General features: G+C 39.5%; 2 protein-coding genes across 6 annotated transcripts in view; both read right to left on the bottom strand.

Annotated features, from left to right (window-relative positions):
* Positions 1-3,324: 3,324 nt before the first annotated feature.
* Positions 3,325-12,635, bottom strand: LOC117255307 (uncharacterized). Its single transcript, XM_033624054.2, has 4 exons — positions 12,466-12,635; positions 7,326-7,809; positions 6,412-6,542; positions 3,325-4,321 (listed from the first exon to the last, which is right to left on the bottom strand). Exons 2-4 carry the CDS (start codon positions 7,799-7,801, stop codon positions 4,146-4,148), a joined length of 783 nt encoding a protein of 260 aa, XP_033479945.2. The 5' UTR covers positions 7,802-7,809; positions 12,466-12,635; the 3' UTR covers positions 3,325-4,145.
* A 1,939-nt stretch (positions 12,636-14,574) lies between these two features.
* The window catches only part of rab11fip4b (RAB11 family interacting protein 4 (class II) b), a 73,016-nt gene continuing 62,192 nt past the window's right edge, over positions 14,575-25,398 (bottom strand). For 3 of the 5 annotated variants that reach the window (XM_033624523.2, XM_078165068.1, XM_033624524.2), the window contains 9 exons: positions 24,552-24,651; positions 23,339-23,442; positions 22,994-23,134; positions 22,555-22,636; positions 21,442-21,579; positions 21,100-21,258; positions 19,539-19,619; positions 18,952-19,095; positions 14,575-16,989 (listed from right to left, as the gene is read on the bottom strand). In XM_033624523.2, coding sequence (XP_033480414.1) covers positions 16,870-16,989; positions 18,952-19,095; positions 19,539-19,619; positions 21,100-21,258; positions 21,442-21,579; positions 22,555-22,636; positions 22,994-23,134; positions 23,339-23,442; positions 24,552-24,651 — 1,069 coding nt within the window. In that variant the 3' untranslated portion in view covers positions 14,575-16,869. The remainder of the gene's footprint in view (positions 16,990-18,951; positions 19,096-19,538; positions 19,620-21,099; positions 21,259-21,441; positions 21,580-22,554; positions 22,637-22,993; positions 23,135-23,338; positions 23,443-24,551; positions 24,652-25,398) is intronic. The other 2 variants (XM_078165058.1, XM_078165066.1) reach the window with 1 other exon arrangement.

Below are 25,398 nucleotides of genomic sequence, written 5' to 3'. Positions count from 1 at the left end.
ACCTAAACCTAAATATTTTACAATACCCACACTCGAATTTGCTAACTTGTTTGAATTGTTTGAATCACAGAAAGTCATATCTTGTATATATTTCCCAAACCCCATGACAAGGCCAAAGCCAACAATGTGTTACTACATCTCGATACTTTCTGACTCCTCGACCCTGTCTGTGGCAAAGGTCACAACTATATAGATTCATTTTCTTTTTCTTTTTTTTTAAAGGCCTAGTAACTACCTTAAACAGCTGGGCACTGTAGTTTGTAGCAATTAAAAGGAGATAATAGTGAATTTGTGGGGGACTACTTCAAGTGATGGATTAATCAAAAATACATATCCGGTTCTCTCTTACTGATGTGTTTTTAATTGTTTTTGGACAACAGACAATACTTATAAGTAGGATCGTATCAATTAATTGTTGGTATGGGTCTTAAAGTGGCACTTGTTTATGTTAAGAAATGCATAGTTGACCTGAAATTACATGTGTAGTTACAACTAGGTCGAGCGTTTGGCAGCAGCGTCCACGTGGAAGCACAGGAAGGATTTACCATTAGGACAGTTGGTTTAGAATAACGATTTTTCTGACAAAATGTCTATCCACTATACCGCAATGTGTTTGCTTTGGTTAGCTGCAGGAGGTTAAACTGACCACAGTCCTCCTTCCTGTCTCCTCCTGGGTTTCTTCCTGTGCCAGGCTAACAAACCATTATGTTGCCAGATCAATCGAGACGCTGAATGCTAAATGACTGGTCACACTGGAACCAGATGAAATAACTGGGGATGATTCACACCGAAGAAATGCGGCGCTATAAAGGCCTGGACCTAATTTCCCAAAGTCATCTCAGCACTGGGAAATGTAACTTGTATTATCATCAAAGTCTGTCTGGCTATCAATGCAATAAAATAATGTGGGTGGTCAGTGTACTACCAACACTCTAATAATGTACTCAGCTTCAGTTAAAACATGAACTACAAGCAATAAGCTGATCTTGACCAACACCATAACTGCAGTGTGGACGTAGGCAGGCAAGCAGTCTGCTTATTTGTCCAAATGCAGGATGTGGAGAAAGGCTCCACTGAGACATATAGGAGCATTAATCACTCACTAGGATTACAACATGTATGAAACACGCTATTTCCTAACATTTTAACCCTGATACCACCCCCACAAAATTATAAAGCAAGACTAATACAGCTACTGCAGTTTTCAAGGGGAAATCCACCCTAAAGAAAACACTTTAAAAAAAAGATGCTGGTTTAGTCAGGATTTGTGAATGTGAAGCAGCCTCTCACAAAGCTAAATGTGAGGGTATGTGCGCTGCTCCAATGACAATTAATAACAGATGGGTTTTGTGTACAGATTCCCAGTGTTGAGGGGGGACTATAAATGAGGAAATTCTCAGTGAAAAGCATTTAGTTTTCACAAAATAGGTTCAGCAGAGTTGAGAAAAACAACACTTCCTTTCAAAGAAGCAGCAACAAGACCTAATCACATGACAACATGACAAATTCAATTCTGGGTTTTCTGGTTTCTGGGTTTGAGAGAGAGTTCTGCATGCACACAAATATTTATTAAACTGTCTAAGATCAAACAAATAGCATATGTGAATTCTGCCTCGGAGCGGATTTTCGCAGTAGGGCGAGCCAAGTTCGCAAAGAATGATCAGCGGTCGGGTAAATTAACAATGACATTTAGTGTGGGTCAGCTTCCTGGAAACTGACGCTTCAAACAGACAAACAGATTAAAACTCACATTCTGACAATCATCCATCTGTCTATTTTCTAAACTACTTCTCCTGTTCAGGGGTGGAGGGGCTATTCCTACATGCACTGATTGAGAGGCAGGGTTCACTCTTGACACCCTTAGGCCACATCCACACTGTCACATGTCCACACTTGAAAAGGGCATGTGTGCTGGTGTAAACAGGAAGCAGATAGTCTACTCAGGGGTTAATAGCTTAGTTACAGACAATACTAAGGAGATGGCGAAAAGTAAGACCAGAGATTTCTTTGCTTGGACCGACGACAAGGTGGGACTGTTACTGAGAGTAACACGTGAGTATAAGGCTGTCAAGGCAGCCAGAAAACAGGTTGTGAATCATTACAAACAAATCCAGCTACATATCAGAGCTGCATGGGCCGCAAGCATTATCCATCGCTGGAGGAACCCATAGCGATGGGAAATGAGTGCCCACACCAGGCCTAGCTATATTGTTTTGACTTGACAAAGCTGTGACTGATAATACCTAACTGGGAAGTGAATGTGAGTGATTGCATCATTGTGTCCAAAAATTTCTGTTTCTGCCAATCCAGACTAAACGCAAGCCCCAGTTTTCAGACGAAAACGGGGTTAGCAGTATTTTCAAAGGTCTCTGTTTAAGGGGTTCCAAAACGCCGGACTAGTGTGGACGCTAGGTGTGAATATAGCAATAGTTATGTATTATAAACAAAAACATATTAGTGTGGATGTAGCCTTAATTTTGGCATGTCATGTTTGTCTTATTTCACTTCATTATTACCTGTCTGCAACTCAGATGAACACTTCAACATGACTTAAACACAAATTGCTCAGTAGCCATTCAGTCCCCACCTTAAGTGTCTGCAAACACCAAAAAAGTACAACATCATCCTCCCCTATCATCACCATCAGCACTCCCCCAGTCACATTTTGCCCTTTACATCAACAATGAAATTCACACAGATGGCTAGGGAACATCAAAATCTACCTCATCTCTTTGATAGGAAATGATCTGATGTTGTATACTTTGGGAAAAAAGAGCTCTACTCAGAATTCAACTACAAAGTCTCATCAGAGCACACAACTGAGAATCTCACCAGAGATTAAGACCTCAATCTATTATTGACACGGTGTCTGTGGACATGAATGATTTAGCACTATTAGATGACATTAATCAGCTTAGTATCAGTTGCCTGCAACTCTGTCTTTAGTTGCATTTTGAGTAAAACAACAGGGGGGAAAGGGGGTTTGAACAGTGTGCAAGTAAGTGCTTATGTATCCCAAGTCCTTGGGAATGAACCCATTGAACTCCCAAAGGTGCATGGAGGAACTGTGAGGAGGCTAAATCTGACACCAACTCTACCATCTAGTGGCCAAAAGTTGTCATTACTGCTAAAATCTCCATAACATGAGACTAGTGGGATATATACATACTGGGCAACATGACAATATCTTTTGATTCATTAAGTAAAATGGAAGAACTGGTCGTCCTCTTTTTAGATCTCTCTAAACAGAGGACGACCACCTCTGTCTGGACAGCCCTGCCACACTCGACTGCAGTGGTGACTCACGGAGATAAACATGCAAGGTTTGACCACAACGAGGTAAAGGAAAATTTAATTTATTGTGGTTGTGATAATGAAAATGAAAGTCTGAAAGGGCGGATAACGATTTGTTGCTGTTACATAATCAAACCATAATTTCTTGCTGACGTTTACCGTCCCCAAATTAAAATTGCTGCTTCGTGTACTTGTTGTGAACGTCCAATTTATGGACAACAGAATTGATAGATCAAAAGAGCAACTTATTACGACAAGTGTTCCCATACCCGGCGTTTTAAAACACAAAAAACTGTACATAAAAACTATTATTTCAGTTCAGTTCTTGGAATACTAGCAAAATTATGAAGGTATGAAATAGAAGAACAGTACATGCATGACCGTTTTCAGAGACAACACTAACTGAAGTGGTACAACTGCAAAGTATGGTAGTTTATCTAAAATCATTTCTTAAGATCACAAAAACCTAACAAACTAATATGTTACAATATAAAATCTGAATATAAAATATAAAATAAAACCTACAATAAAAAAACAACCTCATTGCAACCTAGGCTCCACCATACAATCTTTGGCCTATGACAGCATTAACCTATTTGATTTTAAAGCTTTGCATTAACGCTAACCTAGAGTACGTTTTAAATTTAATTCCTTCCACTAATGTATTAGATGAGGTAAATAACACAGATGCAGACTAAACAAATATTCTAAGCATGGGTACTTTCCAGGATCCCCAAATCTGAACAATGTCAAGAAGGGCTAACTAGATTCACTGCAGAACTCTTCAGTTTCTTTTTTCTATGTGAACATTGATTTCTACTAATCCTCTAATGCAACAGCACATGTCTGGCTTACTCGTCAGCGTCTGCAAACTGGTCAGGCTCAGTGGGAATGCTGTAGGGGGACCACGTGATGGGGAGTGGGTGATGTACGGCTGGTGTGTAACTGGCTGTCACTGGCAGGCCAACTGTGTCCATTTGCTTGAGTGTCAAGTCCCTCAAAGAACAAGGGATCGCATCTTGTGGACCTGAAGGAGACACAGGATACCGGTAAAACTTTTGACCTGGATCCTTATAAGAGTTTGTTGTGAGATAAACCTTGAAAAAGGTGACATTTGCTGAATACGTTTTTATTTTTTTCATCTGATGGCAGTGCTAACGATCAGGGTTGGAAATGAGCACCAGCTACCAGCTAAAGGCTGCTATATAATGCAAGTCGCTGCTAGTTTTGCTTTGCTCACAAGCCAAAAAACACAATAGTAATCTATTGAGTGGCTGGCAGATTTTGTAATCCACCAGTATGGTACAAGGAGGATTCAGATCATTGATTTAAAGGCATACTATGCAGGATTATCTACTCGCTATGTGTTGCAGTGTCTGTATCTGCAGAGAAGCTGCCCTCTGCCTGTGTTTTCTTCTAATTTTGGTTTGTCCACTACGTGTCTGAGTGTCCACCTTTGGGTAATGGTGTGTAGCCCCGAGTCAATAGCAGTGCAAGGTCAGGACTCTATAAAAATGCAGTGACCAGGTTACACCGCTGTCTCCGTCCTTTTCTTCTGCTCATTGGATGCGAGCTGCGGGTCTGTCTGTCTGTTTGATCAAGATCGAGGTTGAGCCACATGCATGCACACACACATACACACATAGAGCAGAGAAGCCAAGCTGACATGATGAAACATGTGCCTCAGCTGAATTCACACAAAATCTGGCCATACAGCAACTTCCCGCAGGGTTGTGCTGAGGTGAGGGCGTGTTTATTTGTGCTTTAGAACGTAACTGCCATGAAATAATCAGAAAATATTTTTTTTACTTATTTGATTCACTGCTTTGTTCTTAGACTATCTCATAGTCTCATTAAGCTGAAGAGGGTGGGCCAAGTATGAATGTTGTGTTAATAGTACGTGAAAAATCCTGCATAGTATGCCTTAAATTAAAAGCAGCAACATCACAGTGTAAAAATACACTGTTAGAAATACAAGTCTTGCATTAAATCTTGTTTAAGTACAAGTACAGAAGTATTAGCATCAAAACATACTTAAAATAGCAAAAGTAAAAGTATTCATTATGTAGAATGGTCCATTTCTGAATTGTATATATGATGTTATCAGACTATAATTATTGATGCATTAATATGTGGAACTGGGCGATTAACCGATCGCAATAGGGGATTGTGATTAAATCTGTGTCGACAACGGTGATCATTTTTGGACATTTTCACTTAATATGAGTTAATCTAGCAGCCTCTCACATGACAGAAATAAACATGACAACAGCAAGTCAGTCTGCTACATATTTTTGCTGCCCGTGCTCTGTTGCTGCCTGTTTGCAGGACAGACCTGTGCTCCACACAGAGTGGACAGCAACATAACCTCAGTGCAGAGCCCACAGAAGGGAATGAAACTGACTTTAGGATATGTTTTACTGTGGGAACTGACAACAATGCTCATTATACATAAATACAACAAAAGGAACAGACAGTATGATCAATTTTTCAAACATGTTCAACAAGCAGAACACAAACTTGCACAGCTTGCACAAATATAGTGTCTTTGGCCACTGTGTCCACACTAACTTCTTGCCTCCTCTTAATCCACATGCGTTTTTTTTTTTGATGAACCCTTGGATTCCTTCAAGCTTCAGTCAATATCAAGATAGTCTTCAAACTGGCAGCGTTACTAAACTTTATATCATAATAAATATCGATATCAATCATCATGGAAAAAATTACTGCGACATATTTTTTGCCGTATCGTCCAGCCCCACTTAAATGTTGGGGCTTGTACAGGTGGAGCTCATTTTATTTACTTTATATACTGCTGGCTAGCTTAACCTATAACATAACATCATTATTGAGTTGATTTATAATTTGTATTAATTTGCATAGCAACTGGCAACTAAAACTGTCCAATAAATATAGTTGAGTAAAGAGTACAATATTCCCTTCTGAAATACAAGTACCTCTAAATTGTGCAGTACCTAAGTACAGCACTTCATTGCGTTCCAAAACTGTCTGTACTGCTAAGTAGGTGAACGTTAATTCATATTAACTTATCAGCATATATCATCAATAAAGTGCTTTGGGAGGAGAAATAGTAATATTTAGGTGTCTCTTCTTTACCGTAGGGTGTGACATCAAAACAGTTCTCTTCCCAGTCAGTCAGTGTGATCTCTTGGGTCTCTTTTTCCCAGTCCTCTGCCTCTTGTTGTGGCATCGGTAGTGGCACCTCCGGCCAGAGGACTTCACTGTCTCTACAAAAGGCAAATTTCTTATTTACATACAGAAATCAGCAAATCTTTCCATACATTATGTTTGATAATCTGATATTGCTCCTTGTCAATTCATATTTATTCAGAAAGTAGGAGTCAGATATCGGGAAATAAATTTATTTGCTTCCTTGCTGTGAGTTGGATCAAAGGGTTGATATCTCTCTCATGCATGTTTTTATTAAATATAAGGCTACAACCAGAAGCAAATTATCTTGTCTTAGCATAAAGAATGGATACAGGGAGGAGAGCTAACCCGCCTCTGTCCAAAGGGGCTGCCAGCACCTCTACGCTCACTAATTAACACCCTACATCTTTTTTGCTTTATTCATGAAAACACAAAGTGTATGAACAATTGTCGGTTTAACAGGGGTTATGTGTATGATTATTCCTTGCTGTTTGCCCTGTTTAGAGTCTCCTGGCTGTAGCCTTTTGTTAGATAGATGAGAGCAGTATCAATACTCTGATCTAACTCTCAGCAACAAAGGATATAAATGTATTTGCAAACAATTCCTTTGACATTGTACTTACTTATCTTGCACAGCTATTAAGACAGTAGAAATCACACCGTATCAGTCACATTTTTAGTTGCCTGTCTGAAAGACAGGATACATTTCCATTTCAACCAAGGCAACTGTCTACACCAGCCTTGTAACAGCTCACACACAAGTTATTCCGGGGGAGAGTGGATTGAGAGAGGTGTGAGTAACTATGAATAAATATTTTTTTACTGATGCATTCATAGCATCTGTAGGGAAGGTGACGTACCTCTTCTTCCTTCTAAATTTCTCTCTTCTTCTTGGGTTCCTTGATGCTGTTGACCCGCTGGGTCGTGGTGCAGTTCGGTCAGAATTACATGGCGAAGCAACAGTGTCTAGACTGGTGGGCCCTTCCACTGAGATACCACCTGGAGTTCTCGCACTGCGACCCCTGCCAGCTGCTGAGGCATCAGTGACAACTGAAATCATACTTCCTTGTTTCCTGGGGGTTCTTGGGGGTGCAGCTCTTGTACTCTTGCCCTTGTACCCATGGTTAATATAACCATTAACCATGCACTGTGGTTTGGTACCATTCAGTGTGCCAGCTGGTGTCGTCTCACTGGTTCCTGTAGCAGCAGCCGGGTAGCCATTGTGAACAATGGCTCCATTAACCCAACCTGTGCTTGGGACCTGACTGCTGGCTTTCCAGGTGTTGTGACGCGTTCCTCCTCTTCTGCCCACGTAGTTCATACCATTCTGAGGCATCACTGCACCTGAAATGTATAGACGGAGGGTTTGATGTGAGTGAAAAAGTGAAAGAGGCAAAACAAAACAGAAACAGTTACACACAACTAGGGCTGATTATTTTCATTGTCGACCAGGGCTCAACAGTAAGGATTGCCTGATTGCCCGGGGCAAGTAAAACTCACGGTCAGGCATGTAAACTAACAACTCACTTGCCTGATCGGGGAAGTTGCTAAAAATAGTAAAAGTTAATAACTAATTGATAAAATAAATGTATTTTAAAACGTGCTCTTCTGCTCTGATCTCTGCCTGAAGTCACAGGCACAGCTGTGTAACAATGTCCTGCCCACAGCCCCCATTGATATTATTTTGCGCGACGGACGCTTCATATAATAACATAACAATATACTATTTATGGTGTTATGTCATCGTGTCATTTCTGTCTCTACATGGTCACGCGTTAACAATTCTCCTCTGCTCTCTGTATCGCGAACGGCGGAGTTCTGCCACACACAGGTGAGCACGCTAGAGCGGCTGGGGCCGCATTTTCCTGACCAAACCTGACCCCGAGCCCGGTGCAGTTTGTCAGCTGACAAAGTTATTGAAATGGACGGTGTGTAAATAACCAACAGACTGCTGTTACGCACAGACAAACACGCTGCTCGCACAGCAGCTCAGCACGGCACTCATGCTGAGCTTGTGTTGCGTTCAGGCGTTGTCACATAAATAACAACTTCCAACACTTTAATAGGTCATAGCACAAAAAAGCAGCATGTCAAGTGACTTTTTACTTTATTATATTCAATAAAATTGTATGTTCCTAAATCTTGAGACACCTCATATGGAAGCTAGACAGACATTTCACCTGCTTATTACTGTGCACACATGTACTGTATGTATTTAGTCCTAAAGAGCCCTTCTGGTGCCAGTAGATACATAGAAACATCCCAGCAGGCTGTGCTTTGCAAGCATACAAAAAAGTTTCACGCATGTGAAAATTATTTTTTATGCGTGTGCTTCACCTCCGCTGCTACAACTCCATCCTAGGGGAAACACTGCTATGTGCGTTTTGTGCAACAGGTGGATGTGGTAGTCTACTGGTAGAGTAGAGAGAGAGCTAAGTAGTGTTGAAGTAGAGTAGAGCAGGACAGAGAGATGGAAGCAAAATATATTAAACCCGATGTTAATACAGCAGAACTGGAGAGAGGGGTGAAAAATAAATAGAGGTGGGCATGGCTCAAGTAGGGCGCAAAATTATAGACGGAGAACAATTGACAAAATTTTCACTTTAAGCCCTGACACTGTCATTTTTGTGTAGGAATTAAGCTACAATACATGACATATGTTGTTTTAATTAATAAATACAGTGTGAATAAAGATTACATAACATAAAAATAACTGCAGTCTTTGTTATTTGACAGCCGCTTAAATTTAAACAATTTTTATAGGGCTATTAGCGATTAGTCGACTTCTAAAATAGTCACCAATTATTTTAATAGTCGATTAGTCATCGATAAGTCGACTAATCATGGCAGCCCTACACACAACCCCTCTTTAATAATCTAAAATCTAACTAAATGGACTTCTTTAGACTTCTATATTTTTTATATTAATGAAAATATTATATTTGTAACTATTGGGTGTATGGTGATAAAATTAGGTTCATTCATGGTCTCAGATGAATTCCAATAAGTCCGGTCAATCTAACCCAAAAATAGGCCCAACCTAGGAGAAGCTGCAATAGTAATGTTAAATAGCCTTTAATGGTTCTAATGGTCAAAAGGAAAGTTTCAACATTTTTTAGTTACATGGTCTGGGTGAAATTATGTTAATATCAGAGGTTCTATGTACACATATTCAACATATCTGATGTCTATTGTTAAGTTTTTGAGGTCAATCTTTTCAATAAAACACTTTTTAAAAGGATATTCTGATGTATTGTACCTGTATTTCGGGTACTACTACACGACAATCAATTTTTTTATTGCCAAATTCTCCACATACAGTTTGTACCACACTGCTCCTATTGGTGTATCCACATCTATTCTGGGTGTAAATATTCTGTATATTTAGTATCTATAACGGCATCATTTGCTGTAATTTTGAGTGTGTGTGAGCTGTCTGGTTCTATCAGCAAGTTTTCTACTCTATTCTATTCTATTCTATCAGCATCTTTACTCTTAATGTCAACGTCTTATTTTTTTAATTCAACGCAATATGAAATACTGTGCCTCATGATGATGTACCAGAAAAAGACATCCTGTACGTCTTAGATGGGATGGGATAGGAAACACATACGGGACAATCGTGGAAACTTCTATTCGTTACGGTCGAAAACATTATGGGAAATCGGTGGTGATTGTGTTTATGGGTCCAGTCTATGGGCCCAGGTCAGAATTTTCACGAAGTGGTACTACTCAAGGTGGCAAATTCTAGTTTGGTATCATGAAAAACTCTTTATCTCTGGACCATATTTCAACATAATAAAGCTTAGTCAAAGATATCAACCTTCAATGGCACCAACAACAAAAGAATGACTAAGCCATTCTCATTTATGGTCTCAGTCTGAGTGCTGATATGCACCATGGTTGTCATGGACAAACAACTTTGCATGTGCTGAAAACCGAATGATTATATGCTTTATGACCTAATTTCACTGACTTTGTTTGGATTAAAAAAAAGATCATTTTGGGGTACGGGTAGCCACTAAAATGCACATATACAGTCAGAACAGGTCGTATCTGATGGTTATATGGGAAAGAACATCCTAAAAAACTAATATTTAAACATAGGCTATCTGATATGAAAATATTATGTTCTGAAGCAGACACATGTACTTCTTTGTCTGATGCTGTGACATGCATTTACCTTGATCCACTGAATATGTAATGCTATACTTTTAATATGATATTTGGATGTCCCAAGAGATCACAAAATGCCATGAATGATTTCTATTGTAATTTCCCCTGGGTCAAACCACAGATTGACTGGCCTAAATGACTCTGGTCCCCTGACATAGGCCCCCAGTTGTACTTGTACATCTTGGTTGTACTGATCGAAAACAATAAAATAATCAAATCCAAATAGTAATAAAACCAGTACAAGTAATTTTCAGCCTGGAATATTTTAAACTCTGTGGATAACACTGTTAGCTCTGCCAACACTGAGCGCATTTACATGCACACTAATAAACTGATCATTATCTGATTTCTGGAGTTACCTGATTATTCAAGTGGTCATGTAAACAGCATATTCCGATAGGCTTTATCAGATAAAAGCCATTATCTGATTATGAGAAATCAGATAAACACACCTAGCTTTGTCCCCAATAGTCAGATTATTCGGTGCATGTATACCCTTTAATCTGGTTTCTTTCGGGTTTTGCTATTTTATACTCCCACTCCACTACATTTTAGAGGAAAATATTGTACTTTCTACTCCACTACGTTAACCTGACAGCTTTTGTTTCCTTTCAGATAAAGATTTTATGTAAAATAATATATTTTTATATTCTCAGTGTTTAAATTGTCACTTTTATTTTATCTTACTTATATGTTATGCACTTTGTGTGACAAGTTTATATACAACACACTTGTATATTGCACTTTGCAGTACCGAATCTACCCAAAGTATGTAAAATTGGCTCCACATTGATAAACTACACATTAGAATGCTCTCACATGTATTTGTTAATGATAAAAACAAACAGTACTGTAAGAATATAAGCTGTCAGCATGATGAGTGCTTTATTTTGCAAATATATGACTTGGTATTATGGTTTTTCAAGGATATGAGTACCTACTGTAACAGGAAGTTTGAGTTTTATGTCATGTACTTGGGGAGAAATCCAACTGAAGGACTGAATCATGTAAACCAGGTTTTTCTGATTATCAGATTATTGAAGTGCATGTAAACGCGTCAAATTGGATTATTACCATTACCTGATTATTCCCAGATATCTGATTATTGTGCGCATGTAAACGTGCTCAGCGTTGCCCTTGTTTAGCGGTGTTTATGGACTTGGCATTGTTAGCTGCTAGCCACTGGTTTAGCTACCTCCATGTTGAAAGTCATGTTGAAACAACTCATCCACTCTAAATTCCACATAGAGACTATTATCATATCTATATGGTGCACTTGTGTTACACCTCTATCTGGCTTCTTGTGGTGTAAATTAGCAGCTCTATTTTAGCTTTATAATATTGTTTATTTCATCTTTTGTTGATTTTAACACTATTGTTGCTTCTCAACATTCTGGCTTTGCCTTGGCGCACTTTACTGTTACTGTTTGATACAATGTTAAGTTAGTCACGATCCATTTGAAATCAATTAAATACACTCGGTCAGATCCAAAATGTTTTTTTTTTTTCACTATCGTTTTACACGCTTCATGAGTTGACATTGTGTTTGTCACAATAACAGCTACATTTTTGACAGTAACGTTACCTTGATAAAAGCCACTTTAAGTTAGCTTAGCTTGTTTGGCTCTGTGCCAGCTGCATGCTAACTACGTGCAGCAGGCTAACACTCCTCATTAGCGTTATGATGACATTTACTGCCATGTCGGCTGTTGACAGTTTATGTGCTCACCATGGGGAGAAGTTAACAAAATACAGCTAAGGGATTCCCAGTAACGCCTTTAATGAGAAATTAACTCCATAAATTGACTCTAAATTACTACTTACCCGTACTGTAGCCTGAGGAAGAATGAGGTAACTTCCACCCCCCAGGTGTAGCACACGATACGACGATAGGTGGCGCCAGAAAACCATGTCATATCCATGGCGTGTTTTTTTTTTTTTAATTCGTATGTCCAATTTAAAATGTTTTTAAGAAAACATGCCGCCGGGTTCAGGTATCCCCTGCCATGAGCCTGTGGCACCGTTTTATACAGCTGAAAAGTTGGGAAGTTATTCTTTTAATGCCACCACATCCCGATAGGAAGGCCATGACGTTTATCGAAACAGGAGCGACCACGGCTGAGGTGTTCAAATGCAGCTGGTAAATGTAGACACTTTACATTCCTTGAAATATTTAAAATAAATATGGCAATATAGCAAAATATTGTGCTGCTGTCAGATAGATCAGGACAGGTGAAGCCTGTGTGTGTGAGAAATCTCCAAGATAAGGACAGACAAACTCTTGCCCCTGCAGTGTAGACACACTCCATCTTTCATGTCCATCTTTCACACAAATCAAACAGGGTACGTAAGAAAAGGAGGGACCCTGAATGCATCTCAAGATGAGCAAATTCGTACTAGTATTACAATCAGACTAGAGACTACATATCCACCACATGAATATACGTATATGTGTGTGTTATTTTGTCTGCCGCAGCTTCCTGCATTACAATCCCTGCAGGAATTTGTAACATTGCATTTTAACAATGGAAAATGGACAAATCTACAAAACTCAGTAGTAACAGTAAATGTTTATTTTAGCCCAAAATACTGATTCTTTTTAAATTTGGTTATTTTACATGGATAGTTTTGATTTTGATTTATAGCTTATATGTTTTGTTGTGTGTTAGAGCATTTCTACCTGTTAGGATAGAGACGGCTGATGTTTTGTTCATGTCCCATGGGAAATAGTTGCTGAATTCATTGTTCTTCCTGCTCCGTACCTGAACCAGAATCTGACAGTGACGTAATTTAAATTGATAAATGCCTATATTGTAGTATAGTCTTCGGCAGCAACTCACCATCAGCGCAGCACACACAGAATGTGCACCACCTTTCAATGTATGAGTGTAAAATGAAACAAAAAGGTGTGTGTGCCTAATATTAAGACAAAGTAAACATTTCAGACTGAGCAGAATTGGCTCATATAATCTACAAAAAATGTCCGCTGTACTACCACAAGGAAACATTTGCATTTGTATTATGATAGATACACTCCTACCACTGTCCACATGCATTTACAGTATGTACTTTGGGGCTTTTAGTTTTGGCAAGCTCCCTATTTAAATTAAAGGAAGTCTTAATGCTATCTCATACAGTGGTGCGTCAGTGGTGCTTCCAAGTTTAAGGCTGCAGTTCAGGAAGGCTGCCTCCTGACTCAGCATGACTTTGCCCCCTCAAGCACAAAGCAACGTCCCTGATGAAATGGTTTTTGGAGTTTGGTGCAGAAGAAGAACTTGACTGGCCTGCACGGTGAACTGGAAAGCTACTGGAGGCCCTCCCACAACAGTGTAGGCTGTTACAGCAGCATTTTAACAGTGTGATGAGATGTTCAACAATCACACTTGCAATATTAGGGTACATACCTTGTTCTTCTGTTCACACATTTTTAGACAAATACTATACGCTTCATGCCAAAATAGATCTATCCCTCCCAACATGTTTTTCAACTCCAGCTGTGTGGGCCAACTTCTGAAAGGTGTTCAAATGATTGCTTCAAATGCAACCAGCTTTCCATTAAAGGTTCAGTGTGTAAGATTTAAGGGATTTAGTGGCGTCTAGTGTTGAGGAATGCAGATGCAAGCAACTGAAACTTCAAGATTAGAATCCCTTCAGTGTTAATTGCTCAGGTGGTTTTCACTGGGAGCCAAATTATCTGCAGAAGTTTCTTTTTTTCCAAAACAAAGAAGGTGATTAAAACTGCTAAAAACTGAACAAAGCAGTTTCACATTACAAATCAGTGTTTCTCCAGCACTGTTCTCACAGGCCACGAACCCAGCACCTGCTATAGTGTGCTCAGATTTTTTCTCTAACTCAAAATCCAGATATTCAGGAGGAGTTTTTTTACCTGTAATTTGTAACTTAATTCAAAATGATACATTTCACACGACAGCATCACTGCCAAAGCCATTTTTAATTGCTGTTCATGGTGACTACATCACATTGGAAAGCCCTAATGACTCAAAATATAGGAGCTACAAGAAATGGATTTGTGACAAATTTTACAGTTTAATGTACTGTTTATTTATTCATTCTTTAATCTAGAATGGCATGAGCAGCTAAAGAGTGAAACGATTTGTGAAGCAAAACAAGACACAAATCAGCAGGTATTGGTAAATAAGTTAATATTGCTCTTAATGCTCACCATTTAGTTTAAGTTAGGAAGACAGTTTACAACCATATAAAAAGCCATTTTGAAGCAGGTTGAAAAGCAATGGACTTACCATGACTAACAAAATAAATTGAGAAATGAAAGAAAGCATCCCCAAATGCATAAAAATTATTACATTGACAAAATATTCCCAAAATGCTAACCTGGCCTGCATACCATACAAAGCGTTGTGCTATAGCCTACTGCTTTTCTAACAGGACACCTAAGCAAGTTCTTTCTTGATAAAACTGTATAAAATAGTTTTCATAGTATTAATCTGAAAAAGAGTGGTGAGTGGCACATGAATACAAATCATCACTATTTAATTACAACATTTACAAGTCAAGAAAATATGTCAGACGTGGACATAGAATGTACCTTCAAAAAACTATGTAAATCTATAGCAACATCGTCTTGAAAAATGTCCTCAAAAGGCACACACAGAAGAAAAGGTGAACCATGCAAAAGAAAAGTTTTTTTTTTTGTGCAAGGAAGCAAAACTCAAGTTTAGAAGAATTACATAATACAGCAGATTGTAATTGTTTTCTTTCCCCTAAACAATGCCCTCTTCATTACAGCACTGAATACTGTACGTGTGTGTTACCACGTGTCAAAACCAATTACTGAGATTTAAAGTCAAAAAGCCTTTTTGGCCTCACAGAATGTGAAATATCCAGTTGTACATTCATTATATTTACAGTATTAGAGAGTTTCAGAGGGCTTTAAAAACAATCTGTAGGCTTCAATGAGATTGCTAATCCAGTTGTTTTGTACCAAAAAGTGAGTTTCCAGTGCATGCTCACGTACAATATCTGAGTTGATTTCACTGAGCATAAAGAGATGATTCAGTAAACCATGTTACAATGGCTACCAGTCACTCCAACATGAATCCACCATACACCCTGTACATTCATATCCTTACATTTCTGTGCAACATCATTGGGTCTATTGCTAGCAACAGTGTACCTTCTCAAGCCAACGCATTGCTAGCAAATAGCAGCCATGGAAGTTACAGTTTAAAGACACTCCTTGGTTGCAGCTTCTGCTCCATAAAGTGACACTCGCCTGAACCAACTAAGGGCCACTTCTCAGTGGACTGATTGACACTGCAAGTGCTGTTGCAAGGTTACTGGAAGACATGTTCTCAGGAGTTAAACAATTTCACCTTCAATTAACCATTACCGACTTCACTAAAACCCTCCTTTGCTTGCATACACAGTCCATCATCTGATGCCCCACTTCTTTCAAAACCTCCTGCTTCCTTTGAAGTTATAGGGGTTCTCATTGTTTTCTTTCTCCAACCACTTTTGACACTTTTCTCTATCCTCTCTTTAAACGTGCCTGTACAAATATGTCATCAAATGCATTCTTCAGAGAACACCTACAGAGGAGAAAAGATGGGCAGTTTACAGATCAGGCAACACTCGACTGGTCTGCCTTCATGCCTCTAAGAGTCGGGTTTACAGTCTGCTTGCCGAATTGTTCGTCTGTCTCACCGTATTTTCCTAAAACATCACACCAAACTGTCTATCTGTGGATAATACAGCTAATATTACACCAGGATACAGCAGAACCCCCATCACGTTTGTTACATCCTTCCAGTTTTTATGCCAAAGTACAAATGTCCAGTGTACTGCATGGAGCAACTTCGTCGATCCTCAAAGCATGTTGAGCGCAGGATATTCCTGGGAAGAAATCACCTGTTTTATCATATGATCTCAAAGTTGTTACAGTAACTACAGTTCACAGCATAGACAGCAAATAAAAACAGAGCAGGGTCGATCAAGTCAAAGAGTCACAGTAGTATGACCTGCTGCCAGAGAGCAATCCCTGGTTGAGAAAACTCCCTTTCTGTTCCTGCCACAAACAGCAGGGGGCAATGTGTGTCTATTTCTAAGTTCCAGTTTCTAAGCCTGGCTCTGGCTCTCTCCGCTTTCCTGTACAGATTCCTGACTCGGGTTGCAGGTTCTGATCGAACAACTGGAATGATCCTCATTCTCCCGAGACTGGGAACGACTCTCACTCCAGTTGAGTCACTGCTAGTTGCCCTTGATCTCCAGGATGGAGGGGTTGTGGTCCAGGATGGACAAGATGATTTTGTCCATGTACTGTCGCAGACGTATGTTGATTTCCTCCTGCTCCTTCAGGGCTTCCATTAACTGGTGGGAGAAATGTATAACACACATTTTCATTATAGTTCATCAACATATATTGTAGCACAAGAGTCTCTTAGTTTTACTTTGCTACAGATATTTAATTCTGTATATAGTCTTGGCTATATTCAAATTCTTTTTTAGGGGTACACCTGTAATAATCAGGCGCATTAATTGTTATGTATACAGAAATGCCACTTTTGGCCTTTAAACACCTGGGGCATTGTTTTAGTGTGATTTATTGACACCTCAATATAATTTTTTAACTTCTGTTCTTGTCAAAAGTGCTTTTACCAGAACGTAAATCTTTCGCGAAAACGAAAACGGGACCAAATTTTTTTCCTTTTTTTTTTTTTTGGAACAATGACAATTTTCGGAGCTTTTGCACCTTAAATAAAGGCATCATCTAACAATGTTGTGCATAACAGACGTTATGTCACACTGTCATGAAAACGGCGGCCTATTGCAAATTTGAATTGCTGGAGCATCTCACATTCTTTGTGAGTCTCTGTGAATGTTTTAATTACTGATTAAGCTCTTGACTCTCTTATTTTTTGATCAGTTAATTAATAATTTGGTCTATAAAATGTTATAAAATGGAAAACAATGCCCATCACAATTCCCTACAGCCCCAAGTCCTTTGATCAATTTGCTTGTTTTGTCTAACCAACAGTCCAAAACACTAAAAAAAATCTGTTTTCTAAGACACAAAACAAAGAAAAGCAGCAAAACCACACATTAAAGGAGGTGGAGCCAGAGAATATTTGGCATTTTTGCTTAAAAAAAGACCAGCAATAATCCATTACCCAAATAGTTACCATTCCATTTTCTAGTGACTGAGTTGTTTCAGCCCTAATGCACCTAAAGGTAAAAATGAGTGCCTTTTCAGGGTGTCTACATGTAACAGACACTTACATTTGTTATTTTTAAGACCTTTTCAAAATCACTTTCAACCAAATTTAAGATTGATATTTGGAGAAATCACCTTGTTCTTACTCAAGCATTGCAGGTAAGTATAAAGGTAAGTAGTATATAGTCCTGTGCAGAGGTGGGTATTATGTTAGGAATGTGGTTGTTAGAGTGAGTTAGGTTAATCTATAGAGTGTTAAGCTTAGTGGTAGGTTTAAATATTTGTCACATCAGAAATGTAGACTTTCACACCTTGAGTCCCCTACAAGACTTTATTAGTGACCTCACTTTTATTCCTGATGCTGATAGTGTTCCTGAGATGGAGCCCATTACAGGGGGAAAGAGGGTTCCTCACTATTCCTTCCCCATGATCCTCTGTACCTGTTGTCTACTCTACTATATGCCTATAATTTTTAAGTTTTTATCTCATTATTTTATTTTTATTCTTATTTAGGCCTATTGATTTATTTTGTGACCATGACCAACATGGGGCGGTGGGAGGGTGGATGGTTCATTTTTTCTATTGTTTTGTCTCTCACAGATGCTTTGCCATGTCCTGGATTTACTGTACTGACATCGTCATGTCTGAAGAAAACTCAATAAAAAGATTTGGGAAAAAAAAGGAAAGAAAGAAAAAATAGTGGACTTTCATGCCGAACAGCCCGACTCATTTTGACATAAAGAAATTAAAAGATGGATATATTAAATTAGATCAAATGTTTGTGGCAAGTAAGACCTCAAAAATACAAAGTCAAGACTATTTAAGACTTTTAAGGGCTAATATTTATAAAATTGAATTTAAGACATTCAAGGACTTTTTTAAGGACCTGCCGACACTGTGTTGTCCCATTTTAGGCATGGACAGCTTGTTTCCATGGTGTTGGTCAGAGTCCTAGAAATACAGTTACTCTCTAACTACTGTATGTAAAGCATCATTAACATTGTTCAAATTAAATCCCATTTAAGAAGCTTGGTGGTTTGTATAACAGGCAACAAAGACAACATAGACACACACGTGTTCAAGAATAAACTACACTGTGAACATTTTTCTCATTTTACCTGGTCTCTGGAGGCATTTTCTATCTCAGCAGCTAGAGACTGGGCCTTGGTCTGCGTGGCAAACAGTGTCTTGGCTTCATACAGACTGAGGCTGAGGATCTGACCGTTAAGATCATCGTTCTGCTCCTTCAGCTTCTGGTTCTCCTAAAAGTACAGAATAGTAGAGGAGAGAGAGACAGAGAATGAGATCTGGACCACAAAAGTGTATCAGCGCAGCGGTGATAATGCTTTTCAAAAGATGGCTGCTACTCAAGCCTCACTCAACCCATACCACAAAACACTGCACTTTGCACCTCATCCAGCAGCAAACACAGCAATCTATTTTGGCAACACCTATGGGACGTAACGTGGGTTATACGTGTTACAGAACAAACTGCTCCCCTGCTTTGTCTGGTGTGTTATGAAAGCTCCATGATTAAGTTGCCTTTGAGTGCCGACAAGAGGTCAGTTTGCTTTTCCCTCGCCTGGTCCTCGACCATTAGTGAGGGAATTGCAGCACTGACCCCAATTCAGCTTGGGCAAGTTCACTCTACTCCATTGTGATTAGTGGTTAATTGGGAGGTCAAAGGTCACGGAAGCAATTTTACCATCAGACCAGGACGGAGCCGAGCCCCAGACAACACCAGGTGCTGGAGTTCAGGGGGAAGAAAGTCCTGGGACACAAATCGCTGCACACACACATACAGACATTTACAGAAGTGCACAGGCAAGCATAAGATAGTGAGCTAATCCTAATGGATGTCACAGGGCAGTGTCTTTCAAGGTAGACGTACAGCTACGTAATTTGTTCATCCAAGCACAATCAAATTGTTCTAAATCTAAACTGGAGGAAGTAGCTCAGGATAAGAAGTTGAAATGTTCAGAGACAAAAACAGAAAAAAGAAGAATCTGCAGATTGAAGCTGGAATAAAACCATTATTATCATTCACCTTCTTGTTTGTCTGGACGTAATGTGACAAGCCTGGTGTGTGGCTACAGGGGGACATGGACTTTACAATCTTAGTACCTGATAAGATAGACACACTGTGCAAATCCCCACTTCTAACTGACTACACAGAGTTTATTCAAAGCTGAGTCATTTTAGTAACTTCGGCTTTTTGAATGGCGTTTTCCATTAGCTTAGGAACTTGGAAGCATAATTTCTAATGCATAACATTACATGTCATGAAAATGAGTCAGAAACAGGCTTCTACACAACTTCAAATAGTATTAACATCTATTTTTACTAGTCTTATCAGAGAGAACATTCATCCACTCCCTTGACTCTAATGTTTACTTTGCACCAGGTCTGTTCACTTTGCGGGACTGGGAACAGTAACATGACATTTATATCTGGCAGGCAGATACCTCGAGGCAAATGTCACTGTATCTGGGAATACAGAAACTAAAGAATGGTGGAAAATATAGAGAACATGTGTACTCTGCAGTTGGGTTAAAGTCCATCACCAGACTATCAGTACAGCATGTGGAGGATGGTGCTGCTGTTAAAGGGGATATTAAGGGAATAAGAAGCCAGTGTGATTGGCTCTGAATGTTACCGGAACAAAACCACATTGGTATTGCATGATAACATATTCTGCCTAAACCCACCCTGTTTCAATGTCAACCACTTAGCATATGCAGCCATGATAAACAACAAGAGTGGGGCTTGGTTTATGAAAATAGTGCACTTGATGCCATTGTGTGTAAAATAATTGTAAAGAGTAAGTAGCATGGCGGTCAGTCATGTTAAATGGCGAAAAATATATTTTAAAAAAGCCTTAAATGAATAAAACAAACCTGTATTCCATAAAAAATGTGTAAAATTAAGACACACTTTAGAAACCAAGGATAGGAAAACAAGTAATTTGTGCAGCAAGTGAATTAAAAACAACTGATCAGCCAAGATACTGCTGCAGCTGCTTTGAAAAAAAAAAAAAAAGCAACCATGACAAGTACTCTGTAACAAATCAGGTATTTGTAGATAAAAGGCTTCATTCAACCTGCTTCAGTGCTTTCAAACCAAAGCTGTACAACAGGTGCCATTTTACTTCCCACTCTCTAAAATTAATGTGAAAGCGTATTATCGCTGCATCTTAAAACAAACTCAGTCGCTACATTGACCTGCCTATGCACAACAAAGACGTTTGAACAGTCTTTTATCAGTACCTGTTTGAGCCTCTTGACCTCGTGCTCTAGCTCCACCTCCCTGGTCCTGCTGTTGAAGTCTGCCAGCCCGGAGGAAGAGCTGCGACTGCGGCCGGGCCTCTCTGCCTCCAGCTTGAAGAGCTGCAAGTGCTCCAGCTCTCGACGCAGGTCCTCTATCAGCTACACACAGAGAAAGGACGGATGAGCGAAGTTATATAATGCCAGTGCAGTATTTTGAAGGTGTAGGCGTAGGTGTATGAGGCAGCGAGAGAGAGAGAGAGGAGTGAAAGAGAACAGAGTGAGCAGCAGAACACACAACCCACTCTGTGCATGCGTGTGGTTGCATAAAATAGTCCCTCCCACCTCCTGCATGGCGTCCTTTTCTTTCTGGAACTGCTGTCTGTTCTGTCTCAGTTTGTCCATCATTTTCCTGTAGAGGTCCATCTCGTCCTTCAGGCGTAAACTGGTGTCCTCTAGCTTGTCTGTCATCCTTTGCTTCTCCTGAGGAACGACAGATACACAGACAGTTACAGTTTAAAGTTTGTGTTATTTACATGTTTCAGTTATGTCAAATCAGACAAGCACACATAAACTCATACATTATGAGAAAGACATTCCATTTAGAGTATGCAATCATTCAAAATTTACAAACCCACCAAAACATGCACATGTATAGAAACTTCTGCATGCATAAATATAAGCAAAACAGGTGTTTGGTACAAAAAGGCTTTCAGTGTACATTTATACATGAAAATTTCACTGACAAGTGTTTCCATACAGAGACAAGTTTTCTGACTCATTTCTGTGACACCTTCGGTCACACGTTCGTATTATGTGAGCAAGAGTTGACAGCTATCGGTTTTGGTGGCATTTGCATAGCACTGTTTCAATATAGAGGTGTGATTCAGCCCCCAGTGGCTGTTTCTAACATCTCATCTCATAAATAAAATATAGTTCTCCATTATCTGTGGTCTGTGTGTGCGTGTGTATGTATGTTGAACATTACTCAACTATGAGGGAAACTGCCATTTTTTAAAAGGGCAGTGGGGCTGTGTTGACAAGTGTGGAAATGGAAATTACAAAGACCTTGCATGTGAGGAAGAGAAACAGATAGTTAACTGGAGAGCTGATACAGGTTAGGAGCATCAGCTGGACTCGCAATGGACAGTTCAAAGTAAAAATGATCAAAATCAATGCAGCAGAATAAGAGATATGCTCTTCCCCCCATACGTTCTCCTTCTATTCAAAACCTGGTGCCTACATTACCCATAATACAACCCTTCTGTCAACAGTTCAGGTCTGAACCACAAAAGGCTTTATACAACTTTTTCACACATGCAGTAGTACTCTCCACAACTTGTAAACAAAATTGGTGGAGTTCCCCCTTCAATGTATGTCAAGGACACAAAAAGAAACGACAAACAAGATAAAAGAAAGCAAACATAGGAAGAAATACAAAAAGTAAACAACACTTACCTCATCCAGTTTCTCTGTCTGTGATTTGAGCCGACACATGCTGAGACTCATCTCACTGTTGTCCTCCTCCAGCTGCTTGACTCTAAAAACACAACACTCTGGACATCAGTTTACTTTTATATAAAAGCTGAGTGTGTCTTTTATTAAGCTAAGGCAGCGGTTTAAGCAAACGTCCACAGTATATGCTGTAGCTCCACAGGCAACTGACTAACCCCAGGAGGAATCTCTGAGCTGTGTTTAGCATACAGTTTTACATTCTGCACTTTCTCTGAACAGGCAGGCATGTCAATGTCCATACCCTGGGGATTTAAGAGCCACAATCCAGCTGTCCATAATCAAAACAGCATCTCAGCATCTCTTTAATGAATTCACACATTTGCATATAAATAAAAAACATCCAAGTATGTGTAGTGTGCGTAATTATCTGTCTGTTTCTCACCGGTTGGTCAGCAGCTCTATCTGTGTGTTCTTGTCTCTCTCCATCTTGCTGTAGGACTCTCGGTGTCGTCTTAGCTCCTCCTGCAGATTTTGTTCTGCTCGCGTCTCCTGGTCTTTCAGCTGCTCCTCAAGCTCATGAACCCTGAGGCAATGAACACATCACACAAAATTCATTCAATACAGTATCAATGTGAACTGAGTGGTAATAAAGACTAAATTGCTGCAACACTCTGTTACTTTATGTCTACACAATTTGTCGTTCAAGGGACAAAACCTTTTCAACAACAAGAAGTTATTTGTTCTACTAAATCATATGTATTTATGAAATCCAGTTTTCTGACCCTACCTGTGTACTAGTTGTGTGTTCTCCTGCTTCAGCTTGGACTTGAGATCCCCGTTCATCAAAATCTCATTCTCAAGCTCTGCCACCTTCTTCTCAAGAGACGTCACCTGATAAAAACAGAAAGTTTATCAAAACATGACTTTGCACCATAAACGTAAACACTGTGACGATTATATCTCGAGACTGAAGATGCTGAAAAATGCTGGCCAGTTTGAAAACTAGGAAATATCCCTCAACAAACCAAACACAACAACAACACTTTCCAGAATTCCTAAAAGTAGCTGTGCAACTCAGAGGGTCTTAAAGGCTTAAAATAATAGCACTATTCTTTGGATTTGCAGATGTAAAAAGAATCCTGACAGGGCTCATCCTAAAATTAAGCTGTGCATCCACCAGGAACAGCTCTTCTCACTCTGTGATTTTAGTCCCTTAAATGCTGAAGGTGAGATATATTTAATCTTTTATGGGTTTTTAGTAGTCATACAGAAACAGGAAGGGCTATTATTACTTCCTACTGCAAGCATAGAGTGGTGCAGGAATGAGTCCTCAAACACAGAAATGAGTTGGCATGTTTGCGCTTCAGGCTCCCTCATCTAAAAGCCAATGGGCCAAGTGAATGGGTTTTTGGTTTGATGCCTGAAATAAGATCTGCGGTTAACACAAGCTCAAGAGATTTACATGTTTTGTTCTGCTGCATAAAATAAATCAATAAATACCCCACTCTAAAATTTTGAAGCTTTTATGCGTCTTACAAAAAGGTAGTTGCTAATAAGAGGCAAAATGAGACTAAAGAGGTTTTCGGGGAGATTAAATGTCATCGCACACAACACCGAAACTCCCATTAGCTTTTTGTCCTGCAGCACTCTGTCTGAGTAATGCCCAAGGTTTCAAAGGCTAAAAAATGTTAACCCTGTTCCTTGAATTTGCAGACACAGGAGGAATCCTGACAGGGATTGTGCTAAAATTAAGCTGTGCATCCACCAGGAACAACTCTTCACTCTCTGTGATTTTAGTGCTGAAAAATGCTGAAGGTGAGAAATATTCAATCTTTTATGAGTTTTCAGTAGTCACACAGAAACAGGAAGAGTTATTACTTCCCACAAGCATTTGTTCAGTGCTCAAAAAGAAGCTCAGTTACAAAAAGGCCTGCTGATACTGATCAACATATGAGCAAACACAACGGCATGCGCACTAAAGGACATGAACATAATCATACCTTCTCATTGATATCAATGTCACAGGAGTCAATGCTGTCTCGGAAAAGGTCTTCCGTGCTGCCGTTACTGCTGCTCAAGTTGCTGTTGTGAAGCAGCTGCCTGCTCAAACACACAGAAACACAGAAAGTTAAAGAATCTGCCCAGAATAGATCCAGGTGAGGACCAGCTGGATCTGAGAGCATTTACTTCCAGTATATACTGTATATATGTGTATGTGAGAGAGAGAGTGAGGGGAAATGAGCTCAGCTTTGCAGTGCTCCTGCTGCAAGATTGCATGGATGGTATAGAACTATAAGGACAGTGCCAAGCAGAGAAGCTGCTGCAAACAGAATCTAAATGAGTACACACACATGCTCGAACAGACACCCACACAGGTGTGCGTATAGCTGACTATGTCACACAATCAAGTGTGACATTCATGCCGTGATGTGACTACAGCTGCCATCTTTTTCCTCTGATGGAAATAACTTGAGAACAGCAGGCTTCTGATCCATTACTGAGATTAGCAATATGGAAAGGAGAGGAGGAAAGACGAAAGAGGAGAGGAGATAAATGAAAAAAAGAGGAAGCAGAAAGGAGAAAGAACAGAAGAGCAGATAAAGAGAGCAATAAAGTGGAAGAAGTAATCAAACCAGACAGAGAGGACAGAAGAGGGAACGAGCAGAGAGTGCCAAACCTTATATTGAATACATAGATCAGGTCTGACAGGCCATTTTCACTCTGTCACTATAACTCAGTTACTGTGGGTGAAAATAGGACAGAAGCCTGGATACAAAACATTTCACTTACTTCAGATCAACAGGCCATGAAGAGATATACATGGCTGACACTAAAAAAGCTGATGTC

Source organism: Epinephelus lanceolatus, chromosome 3 (genome assembly GCF_041903045.1).
Source record: "Epinephelus lanceolatus isolate andai-2023 chromosome 3, ASM4190304v1, whole genome shotgun sequence".
Taxonomy (NCBI): Eukaryota; Metazoa; Chordata; class Actinopteri; order Perciformes; family Serranidae; genus Epinephelus; species Epinephelus lanceolatus.
The sequence above is the reverse complement of the archived record's forward strand: the minus strand, read 5'-3'. Positions and strand labels throughout refer to the sequence as shown.